The sequence below is a fragment of the Kogia breviceps genome, chromosome 3, assembly GCF_026419965.1.
Source record: "Kogia breviceps isolate mKogBre1 chromosome 3, mKogBre1 haplotype 1, whole genome shotgun sequence".
Lineage (NCBI taxonomy): Eukaryota > Metazoa > Chordata > Mammalia > Artiodactyla > Physeteridae > Kogia > Kogia breviceps.
In genome coordinates this window covers 155313291-155340894 of record NC_081312.1, presented here as the reverse complement: position 1 = coordinate 155340894, position 27604 = coordinate 155313291, and the positions used below count along the sequence as shown (strand labels likewise).

Here is a 27604-nt window from a genome sequence, read left to right as displayed (position 1 = left end):
GGCTAAGATCAAATAAATATAAATTATTGTTTTTTAAGTCATCGTCTACATTTCTGCCTTACAAAGAACAGGTAAAATAATATAACCTGAGCACAGATTTTAATTTTGAACTTAGTTTGCCTTACTGCAAAATTTTTATTTGAAATATTTGTGCGCTAGTACTTGGAAGACATTTGTGAATTAAAGGGTTTGGGTAATAATCAGTCCCAAGAAATAGTAGTTTAATTTTGGATATATACATTTTGTATATGGTTTCCTTGGTTAAAATCAGCATTCTTTTCATAGGAAAACGATTGAAAAAATTTTAACTAAAGTAATGAACCAGCATATTATATAGTAAAACAAAATCCACATACTGTATTTCGTGGAAAACTGATCTTGATTTTTATAGATGAGATGTTGGCCTTCCCAGGGTACAGAGTCACTAACCTGAGATGTGGTCCTGTTACAGCACCTTCTGTCAGTAGTCTGTCTGAGTCTTTACCAGTTCAGTGCACAGATGGCAGTGTACCAGAAACTCAGTCGGCGTTAGACTCTACATCTTCATCTATGCAGCCAAGGTAAGATGTAGCCTCTAAAGTGTGATTGGAAAGCTATTGAAAAATAAAGCATATATTCCATATGATCAGTTCTGTTAAGAAGGAAAATTATGTCATCACTTTAGGATTAACTGGCATAAAATTGTATCTGTCTCATTATTAGTGACTAGTCAGAAAAATCTTTTTATTGGTTTTAAATTGGGATGGGAGTAGGGAGATGTCTTTTAAGTCTCAGATTTCCTTTCAGACAGGTTTTTCTTTATTTCTCTTCATAATATATCCTGACCAACCCTTGAAGTCCTTCTGAAGCATGTTCAGTTCTTCTAGTCATAGGCTTATTATGCAAGTACTAGTGCTTTGTATTAAAAAGTACAGTCTTGTCACAGGTTCTCTTAGTTTAATATCATGATGTGGTACTGATATCTATTTGTATTGTAGTGTATTTTTTCTTTTTAACTTTGAAGTCACATTTAGAAGCCTGAAAACACAGAAATGTTTGTTTTATTCTTACTCTACTGTTAGGAAACAGATATTAAGTTTCTACTCTGAAATTTCTTTTTCCAGTTTATGATGGGAGATGTTCAGTTCTGCTATGCCAGTGTATCATATACAACTTTGTATTAGGGTTCCTGAATCATGTCTTTATCATACTAGTTTTCATTTAGTGAATTCATACACAGTGGACATATACTGTTGCTTTATTTTCAAAGCTATAAACTTCTGGTCCAAATTGGTCTCAAGTTTCAAAGCTCTGTAGTTATGTTTAAGTTATATTAAAAAAGTGTCTCTGATTAATTCTTATCTTAATGATCTACTTACATATGTGAACTCTTACTTATTAATCACTTTAGTTACTATTCATGCATAGAGATCATCTTTTTAAAATCTAAATATTTTTGCTTTTCTAGCCCTGTATCAAATCAGTCACTTTTATCAGAATCTGTAGCATCTTCCCAAGTGGACAGTACACCTGTGGATAAAGCAATACCTGAAACAGAAGACCTGCAAGGTTTGCACATGAACTAGCATATATTTTGTCATTTATTTAACATTTGAATATTACAAGCCAGGCACTATCTTAGATGCATATGTTTTTTAAATTACCTGCCTAAGATAACACATTTTTACATTTGTTTTCTTTATGAGCAGAATATTTTATATCCTCAAGTATTTAATTGACTGAAATGTTGGGAGCCATTTCCCACTTATATATAATTAGGTCATCAGCATAAACATAGAAAAGTAAAAATCTGTTTTGTTTAAGAAATATAATTAAATGAATGAGTGGTGGTATTATAGTGTTGCCTTTTACCGTTTTGCCCAATTTAACAAATACTATTTCCTCTCCCAGCAAACTGGGGCTGCTGGTTTGAGAGGAATCTCTTGCTTTTGACTCAGGTTATCTAAGTGACTGATTATTTTGACTGGCAGTGACCCCCTCTTTCCCCATGTGTGACTTCCAGCACAACAGTCACGTTCAGTTACTCTTATTTATAGCATGGTGTCTCTTGTTTTTGCCCATGCTCTTTTTTTTTTTTTTTTTTTTTGCGGTACGTGGGCCTCTCACTGTTGTGGCCTCTCCCGTTGTGGAGCACAGGCTCCGGACGCACAGGCTCAGCGGCCATGGCTCAAGGGCCCAGCCGCTCCGTGGCATGTGGGATCCTCCCGGACCGGGGCATGAACCCATGTCCCCTGCATCGGCAGGCGGACTCTCAACCACTGCGCCACCAGGAAAGCCCCTTGCCCATGCTCTTTATATCCACATTATGTGGATTAAAATGAAGTGGATCTAGGAAGACTTGAAAATGTGTTTGAAGGCTTTCTTAGTGGGCAGAGATGGTGGAGGAGGCATTTAGGAGGATGCTGTTAAAAATCTGTGCTTAGTTATATTCTGTTACTGTGTGGAAACAGTGTGTAAATTGAGAAGGATACTCTGGAAAGACAAGTCCAAAGATGAACTGTGTGTCATTTTACCTATGGCGTGATTTAAAGGGAGAAGATGCCATGCCCAGTGAAACCTTCCATTGTACATGGTATTCACAGGGTGGTGACATATCTGGCAATCTTAGCTGAAGTTTGCTGAAGTTTAAATTTAGTTAAGCTAGCTAATTCCCCTTCCTCTGATTTCATGCCCAACAAATGATTGGCATAATTTGCCTCTTTGTAGATTTTGCTATAGAAAAATGTACTGTCTGGCCAACATAAGTATTCCAGTATAATATTGTAAATATTCATAAATATTATATGAATATTTTTTATTTTTTAGTTAAATAGGAAGGTTTAAGGACTGGCAGAGATAAGGAATATTTTAAAAGCAGAAATAGAAAAATTCCCCAAATCTATTTATCCATTAGACATGGGAAATAAGACAGGGGTGGTATTAAAGCTTTCAGTTGTATGACAGTTGACATGGCAATGGTGTGGTTGTTTGTGACAGGGAGGTTGAAAGAAGTAATGGTTAGACAAGATTTTAGATAGAGTAAATTGGAAGTGGTCAAATTTCAAAACTTAAAATCTCAGTTGGAGGTTGTAGATAGTATCAGTATTATGTCTGAGATTTGGAAGTCCTTGGCACAGGTTGAAAATGAGAGGCAAAATCAAGAAGAGCAAGTAGGATAATGAGTCAGCAAAGGGGAGAGGAAGAAGTCATCTAGATCCTGGTTAGTTTTAGGCCACAGATGTCAACAGAGAATTTTCAAGAAGCAAGGGTTGCTTAGCAATTTTGAGAGAGAGCTAAGTAAGGAAGAATGAAAATAGGCTGCCAACCATGAAGGTGTTATTTATGTCGTACAATCGAACAAATTTTAGAATGTTGGTAGTGGGAAAATATATGCTGCTTAAGAATAAAATAGCAGGGATTTCCCTGGTGGTGCAGTGGTTAAGAATCAACCTGCCAAGGCAGGGGACACGGGTTCAATCCCTGATCCAAGAAGATCCCACATGGGGCGGAGCAGCTAAGCCCGTGCACTACAACTACTGAGCCTGCACTCTAGAGCCCGCAAGCCACAACTACGGAGCCCATGTACTGCAACTACAGAAGCCTGCACACCCTAGAGCCCATTCTTCTCAAGAGAAGCCACCTCAATGAGGAGCCTACGCACCGTAACAAAGAGGTAGCCCCCGCTCACCGCAACTAGAGAAAGCCTACACACAGCAACGAAGACCCAAAAATAAAATAAATAAATAAATAAATTTATTTTTTTAAGAAAAAGAATAGAATAGCAGTTGTTTTGCAAGTTTGACAAAAAATGAAGATTGTAAGTTGGTGAACTGATGTAATATGAAGTGACATTTATGGTGTATGGAGAACAATATAGTTTTCTCCACATAGCCCTAGATACATTAATGCAAACGGTGGTCTTGATGCCATATTAGGAAAAATTGTAGAGGGATTTTAAATTGTATAGACTCCTTTTTTCACTGTAATTTCAGTGACTTTTAAGTTAAACCAGTATTCACTTTTAACTACCTTTTAAAAACTTCGCATTCATAATTTCAGTGTAGCAGAATCTTTGAACAATCAGATGTAAGTTTCATCTGAGTTTGAGAGGATTCGTTTTCAATGGGTAAAATCTCTTGACAGCCTGGTTTTTTAAAAATATCTTATACTATTGAATTAAAAATGTCTTTATTATAAACATGCACACGAATATGTGTATATATATATACACATACACTCATAACACATAATGTACTTGTGATTTCCCTATTTAATAGGAACAAATGCAGAGAATATTTTTTCCATCTACTTAATAGATGGACAAAAAGAGAAGAAGTCTTTGACTCAAGTCCCGTGGTCATTTGAGCTGTAACTGGAACCTAGGCACCTGACTCTAGGCCATTATTCTTTCCACTAAACAGTTGTGGTGCTTCCTGGACTAGGATGTCCTTGTGTGTGTTTCTGTTGCCATATCCAGCCCTCCCTCAGTTCCCAGGGTAGGATCAACTGGTTTGGTGACCTACCCAGGTATCTGTTTTCTTCCTTATTATTCCACTTGTATTCCTCAAGGGAAATTTTTTTAGATAGGAAGATCATCCCAGGTGGAAGAGAGTATAAGAGGAGCATCTGTGTGCCTAAGCCAGAATTTCCTAACATTGTTGTTTGAGTTTTCAGAATAGTGTCCTTGAAAAAGCTTTTTTTCTCTGTAGGTATTCTGCTTATAATTAGGTAAGTTGCCACCATGTGGGTGGTACTGCTTCCATTTTGTCCTCACGGCTCTGAATAATTTTTCTCCTATTTAACGGAGAACCTCTGAAGAATTTTTTTCATGTTTACCTGAGAATTTACCATATTACTGCATCTTTCTCGTTTAATTATGCCTTTTAACTTAATAAACAATAGCACCTCACACAGTATCAGTTAGGAATGACAGATTTCCACTTTATGAAAGCTTAGCTTTGTATTTAAAAAAAAACTTTAAGTTTTTGTTTTTGTTTTTTTTTGGCTGCATTAGGTCTTTGTTGCTGCACACGGGCTTTCTGTATTTCCCGTAAGTGGGTGCTACTCTTCATTGTGGTGCATGGGCTTCTCATTGCGGTGGCTTCTTTTGTTGCAGAGCACGGGCTCTAGGTGCGCAGGCTTTAGTAGTTGCGGCATGCAGGCCCTAAAGCGCACAGGCTTCGGTAATTGTGGTGTGTGGGCTTGGTAGTTGTGGCTTGTGGGCTGTAAAGCATGGGCTCAGTAGTTGTGGAGCACGGGCTTAGTTGCTCCTCAGCATGTGGGATCTTCCCAGACCAGGGCTCGAACCCGTGTCCCCTACATTGGCAGGCGGATTCTTAACCACTGGACCACCAGGGAAGTCCCAGCTTAGCTCTTTAAAAACAAGAACTTTTAAGTGTCTTTGTGCACTCTATCATACTTCATTTCTATTAGAACAATATGCTTAACTTCAGTTAACCTCTCAGTCCCTCAGATACTGGAGCAGAGTAAAAAGAATATGGAATTTGGATTCAGAAGTTCTGTTCTCATATCTTGACACCTCCTCTTCTCTGAACCTTATTTTAATTACTTTTGAAGGAGAATAATAACCATGTCCACCTTAGAAGTTATTAGAAGTCAGTGAAATAAGATGAAATGTGTTTTGTTAACAACTACAAAGGATATTCTTATTCTGTATAATACCAGTGTTTTGGGAGGCTTAGCATAAGAGAATATTGAAGCTTTCCAGCAGTAGAATGTAATCATGACTAAGGTGGTGAGCCCTCCATCACAGAAGTGTTTTCAGAGAGCTAACTTACTGTCAGGAACAAAGTATAGGGGTTCTCTGCACTGAGTGGCAGAGTAAATTAGAATTCTCATAGTCTTTTCAGCTCTGAAGGTTCCTTTCTCCATACCAAGTTGAATTGTCAGATCAGTGGTTCAGAACAATCAGAGAGGAATAGTCCCTTTCAACTAAAAATCAGAAATTTGTATGGATTAAAAATCAGAAGTTGATTTTTAAAGAGTGGGTGATAATAGCCAATACAATCTGGACAAAGTTGGAGGACTAACAATTCCCAATTTAAAAACTTAATACAGGCTACAGTAATCAAGAGTACATGGTACTAGTATGAGGATAGTCATATAGATCAATGGAATAGAATTGAGAGTCCAGAAATAGCATTCTCACATTTACAGGCAATTGATTTTCCAACAAAGTGCCAAGATCATTCCATAGGGAAAAGACATATGATGCTGGGCCATTTAAACAAATAAAGTTGGATCCCTACCTCACACCGTACACAAAAATTTACGCAGAATACATCAAAGACCAATATGTAAGAGCTAAAACTATAAAACTTGTAAGAGAACACAGGCATAAATCTTCATGATCTTGGATTAGGTTTCTTTAGACATGACACCTACAGCACAAGCAAAGAAAAAATAGACACATTGAACTACATCAAAATTAAAAACCTTTTTGCTTCAAAGGACTATCAAGAGTGGAAAGACAACACAGAAAGGGAAAAAATTTGCAAATTGTATATCTGATTAGAACATATAAAGAAATATAATTCTACAATAAAGATAACCCAATTTTTAAAAGGGCACAGTGTTTGAATAGGCATTTCTCCAAAGAAGATATAAAAATGGCCAAAGTGTTGTTAAGGATGTGGAGAGATTGGAACCCTCATTTATTATTGTTGGGAATGTAAAATGGTGCAGCCACTTTGGGAAACAGTTTGACAGTTTAAAAAGTTAACTCATGGGGCTTCCCTGGTGGTGCAGTGGTTGAGAGTCCGCCTGCCAATGTAGGGGACATGGGTTCATGCCCCGGTCTGGGAAGATCCCACATGCCACAGAGCGGCTAGGCCTGTGAGCCATGGCCGCTGAGCCTGCGCATCTGGAGCCTGTGCTCTGCAACGGGAGAGGCCACAACGGTGAGAGGCCCACGTACCGCCAAAAAAAAAAGTTAACTCAGAGTTAAATAGAATTAACTATATGACTGAGAAATTCCATTCCTAATTCCCAAGAGATTGAAAAAATGTGTTCACACAAAAACTTATATAGAATATTCATAGCAGCATTATTCATAATTAACAAAATATGGAAAGAACCCATATGGCTGTCAACAGATGATTGGATAAACAAGATATGGTATATTCATACACTGGAATAGTATTCGGCCATAAAAAGAAATGACGTTCTGATACGTGCTGCAACATGGATGAACTTTGAAAATACACTAAATAAAAAAGAAGCCAGGTACAAAAGGCCAGCGTATTGTATGACTCCATTTATGTGAAAGATAGGCACCATGAAGAGGGCTTTTTTGCTCGAGAAGAGTTTATAAAAGCAAAAGCATACTGGTAGGAAAACACGAAATTTGGGAGATAGAACAACAGTTGCTAGAGTGGCCAGTTCAGACAAGTATGTGTTGGAACTAAAGTTGGAAAGATTATATAGAATCAGGTCATGGAAAATCTGTAAAGTATTGGGTTCTAATCCATGATAAGGGAAGAGAGCCATTTTGAAGGTTGGTTGCTTCTTTTTGTTTGTTATAAGATGACACAAAGTTGTATTTTAAGAATTAATTTAACAGTGTTTTGCCTCCAAACAGCTGCTATTAGAAACTGATCTCATTTACAGAGCTGCTCTCTTCAGGATGGTGGCCACTAGCCTCATTTGATCACCTGAAATGTGGCTAGTCCGAAGTTAGATATTTAGTGCATATTTATTTGCTAGTTACACTCTAGTTGTAACATATACAGTGCTTTTGAAGACTTAGTAGCAAAAAAGACAAAGTGAAATATTCTGTTAATACTTTTCATATTGATTTTGTATTTAAATGCTAACATAAATTAGTTTTATCTGTTTCTACTTTTTAACATACCTGCTAGAAAATATAAAATTAAATATATGATTCTCATTATTTTTTTTTGGACCCTATTTTTTTGGACCCTATTAGCCCGCTATGCAGGCTGATTTTTCTCTTGAATATTAATTTTTTTTTCATTTTGTAATGGATTTTTCTTTCTTTCTTTCTTTCTTTTTTTGCTCTGTTGGTGTTCATTGCTGCGTGAGGGCTTCCTCTAGTTGCAGTGAGCAGGGGCTACTCTTTGTTGCAGAGTGTGCGGGCTTCTCATTGCAGTGGCTTCTCTTGTCACGGACCATGGGCTCTAGGTGCGCGGGCTTCAGTAGTTGTGGCACATGAGCTCAGTAGTTGTGGTGCAGGGGCTTAGTTGCTCCACGGCATACAGGATCTTCCCAGACCAGGGCTTGAACCCGTGTCCCCTGCATTGGCAGGCGGATTCTTAACCACTGCGCTGCCAGGGAAGTCTTGTAATGGATTTTTGAGCTAAGAATAACATAAAGATCATTTTGTCCTCCCCCTTATTTTGCAGGTAAGAAAGTGAAGTCCAGAGAAGGGAAGCGAATTTTATCCCAATGGGTCATTGTAAAAGTGTACATTTATTCACTAAATATCTGTTGAGCAACCGCTCTGTGTAAGCACTGGGTATACAGTGGTGAACAGAAATAGTCCCCACCCTCAGAATGCTTAGTCTAATCCTTGAATGAGACTTGCCATGACAAGTTATATATATGGATATATGTTATATATATAACATATATCCATATATGTAAGGGATATATGTTACATTACATAGATATTGTATCTACTGTACGAGAATGTTTGGGGATTACGTATTAATGTCATCTTATGTTCAGTTTCATTTTTCACCATGTGTCTTGACTGTGCCCCCAAACAGGTAGTGGTAAATAGTTTTATGTACTCATTGTTATATTTGTGTACTTTTTTCTTTTTCTTCCCTCCCTCCCTCCCTCCCTCCCTTCCTTCCTTCCTTCCTTCCTTCCTTCCTTCCTCCCTCAGGACCCAGAGCAGAGGGCCTTGTTCCTCTTGAATGTGGTCCTCCATGTGGGTAGTTAAACTAATTTTACCTGCCTGGTGCTTTTTTTTTTTTTTTTTTTTTTTTTTTTGCCTGGTGCTTTTTGAAGTATCTTTAAAGTAGTGGCCAGAAGGCTTTGTCTAGTTGAGATTACCATTAAAATTTATTAGCAAGTGCTGTACAGTTTACCTCTCAGCCTTTATGCCATTGCATAGGCCTCCCAAATAACCCTTTAGGACCAGTGGATGCAACACAGGCAGCCACCTGTTCTTAATCATTAACAAGTGGGTATTCTTTGTTTACAATTCTCAATTCAGAATATGAAAAACTGCCTAGTTCTGAGGAAACTGTCCTTATTTTGGCTTCAGGTTCAATAAGAGTATGGCCCTTTGGCTCTTAGTCTACTGTATGGCTGGCTGGCTGGCTTGCTTATTTATTTATTTATTTAGTATGGCCCTTTTAAAAGATTGTTTCCTTTTACATAACTTAGAGTTTGATAATTATGGTTTGCCTTGATCTTAAATCTCACATGAAAATTGGGGAAACAGGAGTAATTTCTAAGAATCTTAGACTTTTACAGAATACTGTTATCATCTTGCCCATGAATTCATTTGGTAAATGTTTAAATTCAGGTACCAGCCACTAACTGCAGGTAAGCTAAGGTTACCTTAGTCTGATGAGGATATAGTGGACATTGGCAGCCTCAAATTTGAACCCTAGTTTATAAGCTTTTAGTGTGCTGCTTGATCCTTTACGTCAAAGGTTATGCAGTTACCTCAGTTAAAGAGAAACCATTTGCTTTGACAGATCTTTAGGGATAATACTGTGAAATGTCTCTGTTGAGGTATGCAGTAGCGTTTGTATCCGTAGCAGATAAATGTATTTTCACTATTCTCCATTTCCAGATACCAAAGCTTGTGTCTCAGTAGTTAAATTGGTTTTGTTAAATATGTAATCTTGTGGGATAATGGTGTTGTTACTGCCAGTAAAGCATTATTTATATTAGTATATTTGAGTATCAGACTTGCTTGGGAGAACAGGTATGCCTTACAGATTTCAAAGGTAATAAATAGATTATTTTCTGATTGCAAGTTAACTATTTTTCAGCTCTTTACACACAGCCAAACCTTATCTGATAGTGCTCTAGGAGCTGGGGATAAAACAGTAAGCGAGACATTCAGCCCCTGCCCTCATGGAGCTTACATTCTAGGGATATTTACTTATTAAAAATAAAAGGCTTTATGTATCCACATTTTGTTTCAAAAATAAAATGTAGATATTGGTAGCACTGTCTCCCATCTAGCTTTAGAATGTCCAGGTGGAATAATCATGTTATAGAGTTCTTTATTCATGCATATTTATTTGTTTGTGGTGTTTTGCCTTTTGTCATATTTTGTTAAAATATGAGATGTGTTAACATAAGCAGGTTAGAATCTATTACATCAAATGTTTGAGCATCTACTGTGTGTAGTTCACTGTGATAGGTGCTGGAAATTCAAACAGGGTATAGGATGCTATCCCTCTCCTCAGCAGGCTTACAGTGTAGTTGGGGAAATGGAGCACATAAATACAATAGGTAAATAACTCAATACTAATTCAGTTCAACAGATATTTATTGAATGCCTGCTGTGCAGTAGGAGGCACTGGTAACAAGGATGAAAATGACAGGTTCCTGCCCTGAAAGGTTATGGGCAGGTTAAGTCAAATAGGCATTTATAATATAATGGTACAGAAAGTGCTACCGGGCATAGTAGGGTTTCCTAGTCTAAGTTGAGGGGGAGGGAATGGAGTAAGAGCTGATAATGTAAGCTTAAACAAAAAAGACACATTGGAGTTAGTCAGGTAAGGAGGAGGGACAAGAGGGGCATAGGAAAAATGTTCCACAAAGAAAGGACAACTTTTACAAAAAGCCCAGAGGTAAGAGAGAATTTAGTATGTTCAGGGAAACTGCAAATACTTCAGTATGGCTGAAGCATGGAGTATTGTTGACGAATGGTGAGAGACAAGGCTAGAAAAAAAGGATGAGAAAAATCCTGAAGGACCTCTGGGCTTTATTTATCCTGGGGGTTAGTGGGGAGTCGTCAAAGAATTTTAAACATTGGAGGGCACATCATTAGATTCTCATGTAAGGCAGATGATTTGGATGCAATGTGTGAAGCATGGATGGAAGAGGGGGGCTCATGTGAAGTGCCCAGAATTTGGTAGAGAGGTATTTAAGGGAATTAAGGGTAATCAGAGTGAAACATTGCAAGAGAACTGAGACAAGGGTTTCCTGGAGACTTTAAAGGGCAATTGACCTAGGTGAAATGAGAGGAAGCCCTTTTGAATTGGTTGTACACAGCAAAGGTACCTGGCATAGTCCTATAGATTGGTTAAGCAGTAGATTACTGAAGAAAAGGACTGGTTGGTGTAAAATTGGAGAGGTTAAATCCTTGATCCTTGGCAAGTCACTGACTGTTTTAGAACAAGATACCATGTCTGCTAGGTCATGTGATAGATTGTAACTCTAGTAACAGCATTTGGGAGGGCCAGGGTAGTTAGTGAGAGGGAGTGGCGGGGGTCACATTAATTAGGATTTAGGGGCAATAATTAGACCTGAATTTTGGTGCAGCTGGCCTTGGCTTCAACACTTAAATCAGTTTATTATCTTAATTATAGCATTTAAATCAATTTATCTTCTCAATATTTTAAAGGTTTTATATGAAACATTCTGAGAATTTTGAATATACTTAGTATTCCACTAAATCTTGGTTTCAGGCTTTTTTCCCCTTATTCTCTTTGAAATCTACATAGTTCTGAGCTCAACAATATTTAGAAGTTTGCATGTGACCATTTTCTTACACGCTCCCTTAGAATACCCAAGTAGTATTTGTATGTTGTATGCCTTTTATTGGTCAAATACATAATTATTATAAGTTTTAGAAAATATAGTGCTTTTAGAGTCACTTGTTAACATGTCAGTGTATAGTCTAGATTTTCTCCGTGTGTATACATACATGCATACTTAACATACATATATGCATTTCACCAAAAGGGGGTCATATTATATAAACTACATTGTAACTTAATGTGAGCATCTTTCCATGCTAGTAAATAAATAAATTACTCAGTTATCCTCTGAATAAACAGATCAGTGGGGGTGGGGTGAGGAGTAACAACCACCCAAATTTCAAAATCTCATTGAATAAAATTTTACCACCTTCCTATTTTTATCAGCTTCAGTATCAGAAACGGCACAGCAGCCATCTGAAGAGCAAAGCAAGTCTCTTGAAAAACCAAAACAAAAAAAGAATCGCTGTTTCATGTGCAGGAAGAAAGTGGGACTTACTGGTAAGGGCCTAAGTCACATGGTTTAAAATTAAGATTTTATTTATGATGATGCATGACTTACTATTAATGGCTTCAATTAAGATTGTTTCTGTTCCCATATGAGTTAATAATGAATATGCTTCACCTTCTGAATTTTCTTAAATAAAAGTAGCTTTAATTACATACCTAATATTGAAATGAATAGCTTTTCTTTCAAAAATTCATTTCAGCTGAGTTTGAGAATATTAGACAGGTAAGGTCAGTACGCCAGGTGCTGTGAAAGGGCAAAGATGTGACTCCTGCCTTCAGAGAGCAGAAATAGTTGTGTGTGAGAGAATATTTAAGTCCTTGGTGAGCTGTGAAGTACTTTCTCTATGTAAAGTGGCTAGTCACAGGTTGTCATGAGGGTTCAGAGAACTCATATATGTAAGGTGATAGCCACATGCTGCCATGCAATAAGTAATCAATACATGTTGACTACTGTAACAGATCTGTTTGCTGGGATTGTTATTAAGAGAGGGAGAAGAAAATGTTTGAAATATTACTTGGATATTTGGCAAAGAGAATACATTTAAGTGCAGTCAAATAGATTTCTTTGGAAATTCAGGGATGGATGTGATTAATTTATATAAAAGAAGAGGAGTAGAGGCCCATCAAAGTCATGAAGGTAGAATGTTTCAGCTGGGTCTTGAAAGATGAGTAGGACTTAATAACTGATGGAAATGGGAGCATTTCAGGCAAAAAAAAAAAAAATACCTTGAACGAAAGCTTACAGAAAGAATAGAGCATGCTTAGGGGACCGTAAAAGGGGATTGTAGCACAAAATATATGAAGGGGGTTAGATACCACCATAGAGATAAGGCTGATGATGTGTACTGTGGTTAATTGATGGGGGACAGTTGCAGCTATAAATAGTTACCATTTATTGTTTACTATGTGCCAGGCATTGTGCTAAATACTCTGCCTAAGAAATAGGCAGAGTAAAATAAGTTTTATTTTGTTTTGTTTTTTTAGTTTATTTTTGGCTGCGTTGGGTCTTTGTTGCTGTGCGTGGGCTTTCTCTAGTAACAGCGACTGGGGGCTACTCTTCATTGAGGTGCATGAGCTTCTCATTGTGGTGGCTTCTCTTGTTGCAGAGCGCGGGCTTCAGTAGTTGTGGCACATGGGCTCAGTAGTTGTGGTGCATGGGCTTAGTTGCTCTGCAGCATGTGGGATCTTCCCAGACCAGGGCTCGAACCCGTGTCCCCTGCATTTGACAGGCGGATTCTTAACCACTGTGCCACCAGGGAAGCCCGAGATAAGATTTTGAGTAAACTATGTTTTAGGAAGGTTTATCTGGCTAAGGTGTAGATAAAGAGGAAAGGAAATTTACAGTCGGATATCAGAGATGTTTAAGACTGGCCCATGCCTTGGCAAATATATTTATTTAAAGAATACAGACATGAACAAGTAAGGCATTTTAAAGTGTACATATTTAGTTGGCATCAAATACTGTCTTTCTAAACCTCAGAAACTTCAACTTCATGATTAGAAAGGCTGTGACTTAGTAATTTCTGTCTTGTCAGTCTAATTATTCTTGGCTCCGTTTTTCATTCATTATTATGAAGTTATAGGGGAATTCCTTGGCGGTCCAGTTGTTAAGACTCCATGTTTTCACTGTCGAGGGCCCAGGTTCAGTCCCTTGTCGGGGAACTAAGATCCCACAAGGTGTGTGATGCAGCCAAAAAAATAATAATAAAATTTTAAAAATAAAAGAAAATTATGAAGTTAGAGTATCTTTTTGAAGTTTAAAAAATTTGGTAAAGGAAGTTTACATCAAATGTCAATGCTTAAAATATTGATTCCTATGTTCCATTTCTAGCAATTCCATCATACCATAAAATCCTAATTTGGGGGTGCAGGACTGGTTTTATTTAAAGACTATCCACACTGCTTATTTTTCTGGTTTGGCTTCAATTCTTGGGGCATTTCCCTAAAATCAGTAGCATTTATTGCATGTTTACTATATGTTAGGCACTTAATACTTCCTCATTTAATTCTTACTGTAACCGATTCCAAAGTTAGAGATGCAGAAGCTAAGGGTCAGAGAGGCTAAGTAATTTGCCTATGTTAGTAAATAGATTTAGGCTTAGGCAACCGAAACTACGTCTCATGCTCTAAATCACTCAGCCAGATTACAGTTCACCTCTCCATTGGAGGTTAGCCAAGGAAAACTTATATACTATGCTATTTGTTAACAGTTCTGTCAAAAGTTTTATTTCGTCCTCCTTAATTAAATCTTAAGATTGCCTTGTGACAGTATGCTTATTTTTTCACATTGTAGTATTTGAGGAGTGTTTCACATTTTCAATTTAGCAACCCGGTTTTTGATAGGAAGCAGTTGTGTCACAGGTGAAAACTTGAGTTCAGAGAAGTGGTTATGACTTGGTCTGCTGATACAAACCTGTATTTGTAGGTAGGAAAAAGAAATGAAACTATCAGCTATGGATTTTGAGAATGTTACTAGGTTGTGAAACTGCTTGTTTGGAATGATTCTTTAGATTGCCACCCTAAATATATGATCTTTTTAACATTAATTATGCTAGAGAGTTTAACATTTTTAGACCTTCCATTCAACTCACATATGTGCATTAATCCATTTTCAGGGTTTGAATGTCGGTGTGGAAGTGTTTACTGTGGCGTACACCGTTACTCAGATGTACACAATTGCTCTTACAATTACAAAGCTGATGCTGCTGAGAAAATCAGAAAAGAAAATCCAGTAGTTGTTGGTGAAAAGATCCAGAAGATTTGAACTCCTGGAATACAAAATCCTTTGACCATCTGCAAACTAAAAATTGACTTGAGGTTTTTTTGCTAGTCATTGGGAATGTAGAGCAATGTATCTTGCATAGACCTTTTAATCATGCATGTCATCAGAAGAATAGATTTTTGTTTTTGTTTTGAAAATGACTCTGAACATTTATTTACATTGCAGTTTCTGTGGCTGAAAAGACTTAAGTAAACTTTACAAGTATTATCCTTTTAAGATCATTTTAATTTTAGTTGAGTGCAGAGGGCTTTTATAACAAACGTGGAGAAATGTTGGAGGGCTGTGATTTTTCCAGTATTAAACATGCATGCATTAATCTTGCAGTTTATTTTCTCATTGTGTATGTATATATAGCTTTTCTCTGCAGCACGATTCTCTTTTGATAAATGCCCTTTAGGGCAAAACTAGTTATCAGTAACTGAATGTATCTTAATCATTATGGCTGCTTCTGTTTTTCATTAACAAAGGTTATACATAAATGTTAGCATATAGTTTCTTTGCACCCACTATTTATGTCTGAATCATTTGTCACAGGAGAGTGTGTGCTGATGAGATTCTAAGTTTGTGTGTTTTTAATTTTTTTTGAGCGAGGGAAGGAAAAGCTGTATGCATTTCATTGCTGACTGCAGGTTTCTTTCAGATTACGTTCATTGGTCTGTGTGTATACAATATGAAGAATGATCTGAAGTAATTGTGCTGTATTTATGTTTATCAGTCTTTGATTAAATAAAAAGGAAAACCATACTGTTCCCTTGTATTACTTTTTCTCTTATTCTTTCTGGTAGTTCATTTTGACTTTTGGTCCTTCAGTTTTCTACTTTACTTAATTTTGTGAGATGAACTCACATCTGTTTGTGAGTAATCTTAGGATGACAAACTGTGATCTTACATTCCTGTGAGTTGAACATGTCATATTTTCTAGCTCTTGTCTGATTCTGTGTTCTGAACTCTGTCACACTGAATTAGCATCTAGTAGAAGCTTCGTTTTGGTAGGATTAGAGAAACAGAAACAGCCTAACTCAGACATGGCAGTTGGAGAATTGTGAAGTAGAAAGGCCTCTCCAAAAGACCATTTGTCCTGTGGTTTCAAACTTACCTGGCCTCCAACCTTTTTAAAACTTGAACTATTATGTAAAACAGATTAAAATAGTATTTTACAATACAAATGTCCATGTTTACATTTGTTGCTTACTACTTGTATACTCTATCTTAGTATGTATATTCTACCTTCATATGTCATATGTAATGCTGGCTTAGCATTGAAATCTGTAAATAAGAGAAAACCATTATGACTATCTCAATAGATCCAGTTAAAGTATTTATTAGAATTTAATACCCATTCATGATAAAAACCCTTGGTAAATTAGGACTAAAAATGAATTTCCTTAAGGTGATAGTTTCTATGTAAAACCAAATAAACAAAAGACAAGCATCTTCCAAAAAGAGGAAAATTCATTTCCCTTTAAAGTCAGAAACAAAGGGCTGGTTTTCCACTATCAGTGCTTATATTCAAAATTGTGTCAGAGATCCTAGCCAATTGTATAAGAAATAGAAAGTAGGAAACTCATTAGTTGTACATTACATGTTTGTTTTTTTAGAAAGCCCAAATAAATCTAAAGAGAAAGTACCAGAAATGCAGGGTTTTGTTCGGTGGTAGGTGTAACATTAATTTTCAGAAGGCAGTTGCATTTCTTTATAGCAGAAACAACTAGAAAACTGGAGGACGTCTTTTACAATACCAAGTACCTAGGAAATTAACAATGTGTGTTGAAGACCTCTTTAAGAAAAAATTCTTAAACATTATTAAGAGATAACTAAGACCTCAAAAAATAGACATGTTCGTGGCTAGGCAGGCAATATGAAAATGTCATTTGTACCCAAATAGACCTATAGATTCAAAGCAATTCCTATCAAAAATCCCACCAAGTTTTCTCCTGGAACTTATTAAAGTGATTCTAAAGTAAAAGATAAAGGAGAGCAAAAGGCTAGGACATTTCAGAAAGGAAAGAGCAGGGAGGTGGACATTTTTCCTGCTGATATTAAGACTTACTGTGAAGCCATGTTAATTAAAATAGTGTGGTGTTAGCTAAGGGCTGTACAGAATCCCAGTAGATTAGACCAAAATGCCCAGAAAAAGCCATGCATGAGCTGAACTTGGTATAAGAGAGATGGGACACCACACTGGGGAAACGAGACTATTAGATACTGAGAGCACAACTGGTTATCAGTGTGGAAAAAGGTGAAACTTGATCCCTATGTTATACCATAGGGGAAAACAATGTCTCAAATGTAAAACAATTTTTAAACTCTCAAAAAGATGATTACTGCTTAGACCTTGGTATACAGAAGGACTGTTTAAGACACAAAGCATTAACTGAAAGTATTATTGATGAATTTGTCTATTAAAATGAGGCATTTTAAACCAAAAATACCTTAAGGTATCTTCAAAGAAAGGGAAAAGCAAAGTTACAGACCAGGAGAAGTTACAGTGCAAATCAAGACCATAGTAAGATACTATTTTACACTCATTCAATTGGCAAAAATTTAAAAGTCTGGCAGTATCTAGTGTTGGAGGGATTCCACATAATCTCTTAAAGGTTCCTGATATTAACCAAAAGTGGTTCAATCCTTCAAATGCTTTGGTAATTAATACCTTTTAAAGTTGGACTTTCAAACAATCTATAATCCAGAAATTTTACTCCTCTAAGTGTATACCCAAGACAAACTTGCACATAGGTGTAACAAGAGACATAGGAATTTTCATAGCATTGTTTACAGAAAGCAAAAATCCAGAAACCACTCAAGTCCCCATTGAAGAATGATGGGTAAATAAAATGTGATATATTCTTATAATGGAATAGAAATATAGTTATCAGAACTAGAGATCCCTAGAGACAACAAAATAGAAGTACCAGATAGTAAGCCAAAATACCCCTTTTTGCAAGTCACATAGATGGAATTTATATGAAGAGAAAGCAGGGTAGTGATGACAAAATTCAGTATGATATCCTTAGATGGGAAGAGGCCAGGCATGTGGTACCATATGATCAAGGCCTTAACTTTTTTAGACATAACTAAAAGGTTATGTGTGAGCCAATGCTGAGAGTCTTATGAACCAAGAATTATGATTAATCCAATTTCCTGTACCTGAAGTCCAAAGTCATAATTATGAATCTTTTTTATTACCACATGTTAAAATCTGGAGTTTTGGTGATGATTTGTTTATTGTTGTTATTTCTTTTTTTTTCTCCATGCACATGGTTTATTCTTAAAAACTTTTATTGACTATTTAGGAAAAAGTCCAAAATACAGGTAAATAAGTCAAAAGAGGTAATCCTTTATAAAGATAATTATACAAATTGCTTAATTGCAACTTTAGTTCTAAGTAACTCAGCTTACTAGTATGGCTGACCATTTCTAATGTAGATGGTTAGTTGTTCAATGGTGTTTTAGATAAAACACCAAAACCATGATTCATGAAAAAATTTTAAGTTGGACATTTTTACAATTAAAAATTGTTCTGCGAAAGACATTGTTAAGAGAACAAAAAGACAAGCACAGACTGGAAGAATATAGTAGCAAAACATATAAAAGACTTCTAAATATAGAAGTAACTCTTTATGAAAACAACCCAATTAAAAAGTGGTCAAAATATCAAGACACCTCATCAAAGAAGATATACAGATGGCAAATAAGCAAATGAAAGGATGGTCAAAATAATATGTCATTGGAGAATTGCAAATTAAAATGAGATAGCACTACATACCTATTAGAATAGCTAAGATCCAAAACAACACCAAATGCTGTTGAGGATGTGGAGCAACAAGAACTCTCATTCATTGGTGATGGGAATGCAACATGGGACAGAAGAAAGTTTGGCAGTTTCTTGAAGCTAATCATTGTCTTACAGCCTAGCAATTGCACTCCTAGGTATTTGTCAAATGAATTAAAAACTATGTCCACTCAGAAATCCGTACCCAAATGTTTTTAGAAGTTTTATCCATAATTGCCAAAAATTGGAAGCAATGAAGATGTCCTTCAGATGTACCAATAAACTGTGGTATATCTGTATAATGGAACAGTATTCAATAAAAAGAAATGGGCCATCAAGGCACAAAAAAACATGGAGGAACTTTAAATATATTGCACAGTGAAATAAACGGAAAAGGCTTGCTACTATATGACATTCTGGAAAACACAAAACTGTAGAGACAGTAAAGAGTGGCTATGGGTTCAGGTAGAGGAAGGAAGGAATAAATAGGTGAAGCACAGGGGATTTTAAGGCAGTGAAACAGTCTACATAACACGGTAATGGTGTATACATAACAGTATGCATTTCTCCAAACTCACAGAACTGTACAACACAAAAAGAACCCTGGGAATACCCTGGTGGTCCAGTGGTTAGGACTGGGTGCTTTCACAGCCGGGGCCCAGGTTCAATCCCGGGTTGGGGAACTCAGATCCCACAAACCATGAAGCACAGCCAAAAAAAAAAAAAAAAAAAAAACCCTAACGTAGACCTTGGACTTTAGTTAATAATATTGTATCAATACTTGTTTATCGATGACAAATGTACCATACAAATCCAAGATGTTAATAATAGAGGAAACTGTGTCAGGGCAGGGGTGTATATGAGAACTCTTTGTACTTTCTGTTTAATTTTTCTGTGTACCCAACACTGCTGTAAAAAATAAAGTCTCTTCGTTAAAAAGACAAGGAAAGTGGCTGTCCTCTGTTGGTAGGTTCAGACAACTATGTAGAGACCCCTGCAGAAGATGCCTGGGACTGCTTCTTTTGGCTCTCTGGTTTGGTCTACTTTTAGGTAGCATAGCAAACCTTCCACCTTAAAAAAAAAAAGTCACGTTAAATTTCAGGGCCATGGGACACCACTACATACAGCAAAGTCTATAGGTGTACTGTCTAGTAGAGCAACCACTAGTTTATATGTGGCTTTTTAAATTTAAGGGACTTCCCTGGTGGTGCAGTTGTTAAGAATCTGCCTGCCAATGCAGGGGACACGGGTTCAAGCCCTGGTCTGGGAAGATCCCACATGCTGTGGAGCAACTAAGCCCGTGCGCTACAGCTACTGAGCCTGCGCTCTAGAGCCCATGAGCCACGATTACTGAAGCCTGCACGCCTAAAGCCCATGCTCCACAACAAGAGAAGCCACCGCAATGAGAAGACCATACACCGCAACGAAGAGTAGCCCCCGCTCATGGCAACTAGAGAAAGCCTGCGCGCAGTAAGACCCAAGGCAGCCAAAAATAAATTTATTAAATAAATTTATTTTAAAAATTTTAATTTAAATTTTTTAATTCTTTAGTTTTAAATAAAGTTATTAAAATTTTTAATTTTTTTTTTTTTTTTTTTTTTTTTTTTGGCTGCGTTGGGTCTCCGTTGCTGTGCACGGGCTTTCTCTAGTTGTGGTGAGCAGGGGCTGCTCATGTGGTGGCTTCTCTTGTTGAAGAGCACAGGCTCTAGGCGTGTGGGCTTCAGTAGTTGTGGCACATGGGCTCTAGAGCGCAGGCGCAGTAATTGTGGCTCGCGGGCTCTAGAGTGCAGGCTCAGTAGTTGTGGCACATGGGCTTAGTTGCTCTGCAGCATGTGGGAGCTTCCTGGGCCGGGACGCAAACCCGCGTCCCCTGCATCGGCAGGGAGACTCTCAACCACTGCACCACCAGGGAAGCCGCAAAAAAAAAAAAAAAAAAATTAAATCTGTTAAAAATAAAATGAAGACTTTGATTCCTCATTCATTGGTCACATTTCAAATGCTCCAGTAACTCCATCTTGGTTAGCACAGATACAGAACAACTTCATCACCTCAGAACAATCTATTAGCGGTGGTCTAGCCCAGTGTGTTGTGTCCAGGGGAGCTGTGCTGATTTCCCTCAATGCGCAAGCAGGAGCCCCAAGATCTGACAGAGGAAACAGCAGATTTGGACCACCCCCTCCAAAAGAGAATGTGGGCAAGGTAGATGCTGAAGATTCAGGACTTCCCTGGTCTGTCCGGCAAGGGGGATGCAGGAGGGGGGTTTGGAATAATCAGAGAAGACAAATGGCAGACTAGGAGTAGAGCTTTTGATCTGGAAGCCTTAGGTAAGAGAGAAGCAGGTCTAAACTTGGTGCTATATTCCTGGGGTTTCTTAGAAAGGAAGGAGCGGGGATGTTTATGAGAGACATATTTCAGTGGGCAGTTATTGTTGACAGGAAAGCAATGTTTGGGGAGAGGCACTGAGACTTGTCTCTGCAGCTATGCCAAACAGGTTGGATACAGAATACATGTTAAATGTTGAAATTTCTCTGCATTTCTGGGTACAGCTCAAAAAGACCCTGAAAATTCAGATGGGAAAAGGAAAAATTTGGATGGGAAAACTCTTCAGTAAGTATTCATACAAAAAAGCAAAACGAAGTTATAAGTATCTTGTTGAAATCACGGAGAAGGAGGATCTGAAAAGTTGCATGTGCTTTGATAACAATAAATGAAAGCTCATTGTATGGTACACATTATTATCAAGTCAAGCGTCAAATGATATTCTCTCTACTTAACATGCTGCTTATTTATGGGTCTTTCAGATCCTGCTTAAATCCAAAATGGCTTTGAGGTAGTATTCCATCAAAACATGGATACAATAGTACCTGAAACAATTAAAACAGACTAAAGACAATAAAAGAGGGCAGGAAGAAGAAAATTTGTCTTGCAAAAAACCCAGCCCTGGTTGAGCTGGTTCATTTAGCTCTGCTTCAGAATTATCAAGAAAAAGATGGAAGGCTTCCCTGGTGGCGCAGTGGTTGAGAGTCCGCCTGCCGATGCAGGGGACATGGGTTCGTGCCTCTGACCGGGAAGATCCCACATGCCGCGGAGCAGCTGGGCCCGTGAGCCATGGCCGCTGAGCCTGCGCGTCCAGCGCCTGTGCTCCGCAACAGGAGAGGCCACAACAGTGAGAGGCCCGTGTACTGCAAAAAAAAAAAAAAGGAAAAACAAAACAAAAAAAAAGAGGGAGCTATCATAGAGACCGAGCTCTTCAAAGAAGCAAATGTCTTCTCTCCTTAAGGTTCAGGCTCAGAAATGCTTAATTCTACACGTTTTAGAGGGGACGCCATGTGTTTGGCATGTATACCATATATACACTTTAGCATCAGAGGGATGTGTATCATGTGCAAAGATGAGTGACATTCTGTTCTTTCCAAGGAGTTCAACCTTTAGAGGACCTTGCAACTGGACTCAAGTAATTCAAGCGCAAGTGAAATTTGTAGAGTGGGGTGAAGGGAATGGATGATTCCTTAGGGTTGCCCAAAAACGCCACCCTCCTTCTCCCAGTGCAGGCAGAGTCCACTTCCTGCTTATCTGAATGGCAGTTGCCAGCCTCTCAGAGCCCTTGGGAGACATCTGCGCCCTGGATTCAGAAAGCCCTTTCCAGTTCTCTTGTAAGGGAGTCAGGGACATGCTTGTGTGAACGAGGCCAGCAGTGCAGCTGTTGGAGCTTCTTGTGTGCTACATTTTAGCACCCGAGGGAGGTACTGAATTTGGTGCTACAGAGGCTCAAACCAGACCTTCATGATGGAGGTGCCAAAACTCATTTCCGGTCCCGAAAGCACCCATACCCTTTGACCCAGGAATTTACCCTCCAGCAAAAGTGTAGGAAAAGGAAAACATTTTGTGCATGCAGATCTCATGGCTCCATTATTATTACAATCCCAAACATTGCCATTTCTTCAGCTGATGAAAATGATAATAATGAAGCCTATTTGACCACAAGGGAAAATGTTCAGGAGAAAAATGTAAGGAAAGACTGAAAAATTGCCTCTCTGTAAAGTTCATAAAGATGGAAAAATCATGTGCATAACAAACGGAACGAGCGAATAACATGAAAATGTGAAAACTGTAGGATGGTGGGATTACAGGCAGGATTTTTTCCTTAAAACTCTTTTTTATAATTGTTGTAATGTACATGCTCAACACACTCCCTCCCAAAAGAGGAGAAAGAAAAAATATAGTGTATTTGTAAGTTACTTCAAATGTTTTTTTCCAAATAGAGAACAGCTTTGGTGTCTTCAGACACTATATATAATTAGTGGGTTGGCAAGTCTATTTTAAAACTATGAAATCTTCCTCCCCCTTCAACTATCTCATGCCCACACCCCTTCCCATACACACATCAGCCCCACACCCTTCCCCCCAAAAGTTTTCTCTTTACATGGTTTTAATCATCTAGGCTTTCACTAGCTTGTGAGTATTCAGGGGAAGCTCCTGGCCCATTGCTCACACAGCCCATGCTCAGAAAATAAGGAAGCTGCTGTGCAGTATGCCCAGGGCCTGGATGGGGTGGGGGGCAGGGGAGGAGGCTCACTGGTTATTGACTAATTGCTTTTAGTCAGCAGTTTCTTATTATTTATTTAAGTATTTATGGAGCACCTATTCTGTGCCAGGTGTTGTGCTGGGCGTTGACAAAGCTACACAAAGAATAAGAAAGACAGTTCCTGTCTCTAAGGGGAGGGGCAGAGCCAGTACAGAACAGCTAGAGTCACTAGAATTCTGTAGGTATTAGGTGCTGCCTGGAAGAGTAACCAAAAGGGGGGTGCAGCTGCTCGCTGCTCCAAAGCCAATAAAGAGGCAAGGTTGGTGGAAAGGAAAGTTTGCTTTATTTTGGATGCTGGCATCTGCGGGTGGGGAGGGTGGACTCCTGTCCGAAGGCTGACTCCCCCCGCTGACAATGGGGGGCAAGAGCTTTCATAGACGGAGGGAGGGGGCTACATGCAGAAACAGCACAGGCAGCTCTGACAGTCATCTTGAACTTGGTCATTGGTGGTCTGATCAGCGTCATCTTGATTGTTTTAGGTACAGTTTAGTCTTCAGTTCCAGGGCTGGTTTCCATTTCTTTGAGGCCAGTTCTCTGCATTGTGGCAGCTTATTTCATGGCTACGGTCTGGTCATCATGTGGTTAACTTCTTCTACCTGGTGCAGGGGTACCTACAAGACAGATCACATGATATGGCTCAGAATATTATCTGTAGCCCTTGAGGAGAAACTAAAGGTCCTTGACTTTGCTTACTGACTAAACTATTATTGTTTAGTCCTCTTTTGACTGCTTTTCTTTGCTTCTGCATTTTCTCACTTCTCTGATTAAACTTATCCTTTGGCTAAAGTTCTTCCACAGACAACAGGCAGGCGGAGGACATGGGACGCATAGACCATAGGGTCCTGCTCCATTTCAGAAGGCTTCTTATTATCATAAGGCCACAGAACAAGAGTTGGGACCCTGTCCTGTTTCTTTTCCCCTTTCTGGAACCTGCCAGAATGAGTCAGAACATCTACCACTGCCAGACACTGCCCTTCATCCCCCCCCTTCCACCCGCCAGGGCAGACGTAACCAAAACTGAGGTCTACCCTTGGCACAGACACGCGGGGCAGGAGATGAGAGCCGAGAACAGGTTGAGCAAGAGGGAGCCCCTTGCAGGGTGACCACTGGTCAACTCCAACCATCCTGGCCTAGGGAGGGGGTTCAGCAGACAGCCCTACTTGTAATACCCCCTCATCTCAGGCCTTCTGGTTTCAGGCCCTCTTATCTCACATGATGCCACCAACCCAGCCTCTCCTCCCTCCAAGCCAAACTGCAGGGCAGCCTCCCAAACTCTGCAGAGTTTGTATGTGTGTATTTTTATTATAATTTTTTTTAAAATTGTATTAATTTTTTGGCTGCATTGGGTCTTCGTTGTGGTGCACTGCCTTATCATTGCGGTGGCTTCTCGTTGCAGAGCACTGCCTCTAGGCACACAGGCTTCAGTAGTTGTGGCACATGGGCCCTAGAGTGTGCAGGCTCAGTAGTTGTGGCACACGGGCTTAGTTGCTCCACAGCATGTGGGATCTTCCCCGACCAGGGCTCGAACCCGTGTCCCCTGCATTGGCAGGTGGATTCTTAACCACTGCACCACAGGGGAAGTCCCAGTCACCCATAGTTTTAACACTTGATTCTAACTACAAGCTCTTTGGTACACACTTTACTGCTGATCTTGTTGAAAAGGCAGTGTTGTTTTAGAGGTGAGGACAGAGGAAGGAAGACAGAGAGGAACAGCTGGGAGACTTGGGACTGGCTGTTGACAAATGTGTTTGAAGAATGAAGATGACTGAACCTGATTTAGGGAGCAGGATAGTGGATGAGAGGAGATATGGGCAAGACATTGCAGGCAAAGGAGGTGTAACTTCTTATTTACTTTTAGGTCTTTCCATCTATCATTATTATTCATTATGAAATGTTTTTGAAGGGAAACAGTTTGTTGTATTTACAAACCTTAGGATGATTCTGTCACCTTTAAAATGTTCCTTAAAAATAATTTCTAGGAGTTTGGTTTAAATTGGTTTTCAAATTTATTTTCAGACAGCTCTGCTTGTGTATCCATTAATTCTTTAACTTTGGACTCTAATGTCGTAAGAATTCCCAAGCAAATTAATCAAAAGTCAGTGTTGCAAATACTGGTTTGTGTATTGATGAGTATTGTGCAGCCTATACTGTAATTTTAACCCACTTAAATAATTTTGTTAGGTTTCTAAGAAATTGCATTCTATTATAAATGTATTTTCAGTCAGTGCTGACCACTTTACCTTTATAGCTGTGTTCTCTCCTTTTCTGATTGTCTTCTTCAAAAAGAAAAGCAAAACCCAGACACAAAGAAATGGCTAACCTTCTGGTTGGATGTCCCTGGGGGTAAAAAAGTAGTTAATTGATAACTAACTCTGTGCCAGGCATTATTTGACCATCACAGAAATCCTGGAGTAGGTATTGTTATTATGTCTGTTTTACAGATAAGGAAACGGATGATTGGAGAGTTTAACTTGCCTAAAGCTAAACACTTTTGGTGCTGTCAGAGGTGGATCTCAAATCTTATCCTTTTTGCTGTTAGTCACCAGCATTGCAAAGAGGATTAAGGTGTAAATTTGTTCTTCTTCTCTCCCTCCCTTCCTTCATTTTTTTCTCCCTCACTCCCTTTCCCTCTCTTTCTTTTCTCTCTGTATTTTTTTTTCTCAGTCTCCCCTTTCAATCTTTACACACAAACAAATAGTTTCTGTATGCCAGGCACAAATGCTCCACAATTAATTCAATTCTCTTATCAACTCTGTGAAGTAGAAACCATGATCATCAACGTCATACAGAGAAGAAAGCTGAGGCAGAAAGGGGTTAAGTAACTTGTCCAAGGTCAAACATCTTGTCAGTGTCATTTTAACACTAGAATATGAAATAAACAGCTGAGTTATATTTTCTAGAATATTAATCTCATTAATGTAAGCCTTCCAAACAGGCACGACTGTTCCTTTCCCCGATAAAGTGGAAATGCCATAGCTGACAGATTAGCATGGTTTATGAAGGCAGAAAGGACGAGACTGGAAGCATTGTACCAGCTCAGGAGGCAGCGTCTGGCGTCAAAGGGTCTGCTGTGTCCCGGAAACCCAACAAGACTTCTGTTGAGCAGAAGAGCGGGCCACGCAGCCGGGGGGAAACGAGGCTGAAGTCACCAGCGGTAGAGCCTTAAACGCCAAGCTGGGGATTGCTCTCGGTAGGACCAGGGCCCCTGGGCCTGGCAGCTGGACCGAGGTCTCCCGGAAGGTGCACTCCGGGACTAGGACCTTCAAAGAGGAGGCGGGACTGCTTGCGAAGGGTCAAAACTGTAGTGGGAGAGCCCGGAAGGACTGTGCGGGGGTGGAGCTTGCGAAGCAGGAGAGACAGGGAAAGGAGGGATTGTGCAGGGGTGGAGTTTGCGGAGGAACAGGCCTCGTGGAGGGGCGGAGCCCCTGGGGGGGGTGGGGGTCGGTCTCTTAGTGGGCGGGGCTCTAGGGCGGTCTCTTGGTGGGCGGGGCTCCAGGAGGGCGGAGCCCTCGGAGGGGGCGGGCCGGGTCCTACAGTGTCATAGCGTCAGCTCTGGAGGGACGGGCCTGAAGGGGCGGAGCCCGCAGGGGGCGTGACCGTACCTGACCACCTCTGAGAATCCAGTCCTGCTGGCAGCGCGCAGCCCGCAGCCCGCCGCCCTGCACCGTGCCCACCACCATGTCTTTCGTCCCAGTGGCCGAGGATTCCGACTTCCCCATCCACAACCTGCCCTATGGCGTCTTCTCCACCAAAGGCAACGTGAGCTGCAGCGCTCGGCTTCCGGGCGCGGGGAGGGAGGGCTTCCCCTCCGCCCGGGACCCCCACGCCACCTTCCTGCTCCGCCCCTGGCCTCAGCCCAGCCCTGCCACCTCCGCCAGCACCCGACGGAGCAGGACGTCGGGCCCGTTGTTTCCCTGCTAGACGCCTCTCGCGAAGACCCCCGGTGTCATTTGGGGCCTAACGAGCGGTGCCTCGCATTCTCCTCCCTGGGGAGTGCGGTGGGAGGTGGGGTGGAGGCAAGGGCCTTTTTTCTTTGGAGGGGCCGATCATGGAGAGCACTTGTGGGTTCAGATCCCTCCTGATAACTTTCTAGATGTGCAAGTTATTGAAATTCTCAGCCTCAGTTACTGCAGGTTTGTGTGAGAATTAAACGCAAAATGAAACGATACATATGAGTCTCCCTTTCAGGTAGGCAGAGCAAGTCTTCCCCCAAGGCACCACGTTGTGACCGGTTGTTTTCTCCCAGGTTAGCCTCTAAC

The 27604-nt window shown here is 39.6% G+C and overlaps 2 protein-coding genes and 1 long non-coding RNA gene across 21 annotated transcripts in view; 2 read left to right on the top strand and 1 right to left on the bottom strand.

Moving 5' to 3' along the window:
* ZFAND6 (zinc finger AN1-type containing 6) overlaps window positions 1-15732 on the top strand; it is a 118299-nt gene extending 102567 nt beyond the window's left edge. For all 19 annotated transcript variants that reach the window (XM_067030067.1, XM_059056438.2, XM_059056437.2 and 16 more), the window contains 4 exons: window positions 452-560; window positions 1448-1548; window positions 12084-12197; window positions 14822-15732. In XM_067030067.1, the coding sequence (XP_066886168.1) occupies window positions 452-560; window positions 1448-1548; window positions 12084-12197; window positions 14822-14970 (473 nt within the window). In that variant the 3' untranslated portion in view covers window positions 14971-15732. The remainder of the gene's footprint in view (window positions 1-451; window positions 561-1447; window positions 1549-12083; window positions 12198-14821) is intronic.
* A 7874-nt stretch (window positions 15733-23606) lies between these two features.
* LOC136793854 (uncharacterized) lies at window positions 23607-26536 on the bottom strand. The gene is made up of 3 exons (XR_010839858.1): window positions 26378-26536; window positions 25586-25682; window positions 23607-23956 (listed from the first exon to the last, which is right to left on the bottom strand). It is a non-coding gene; the product is annotated as an uncharacterized lncRNA (long non-coding RNA).
* A 303-nt stretch (window positions 26537-26839) lies between these two features.
* Window positions 26840-27604, top strand: part of FAH (fumarylacetoacetate hydrolase) — a 31077-nt gene continuing 30312 nt past the window's right edge. Inside the window, exon 1 of the mRNA XM_059056433.2 lies at window positions 26840-27104. Coding sequence (XP_058912416.1) covers window positions 27024-27104 — 81 coding nt within the window. The 5' untranslated portion in view covers window positions 26840-27023. The remainder of the gene's footprint in view (window positions 27105-27604) is intronic.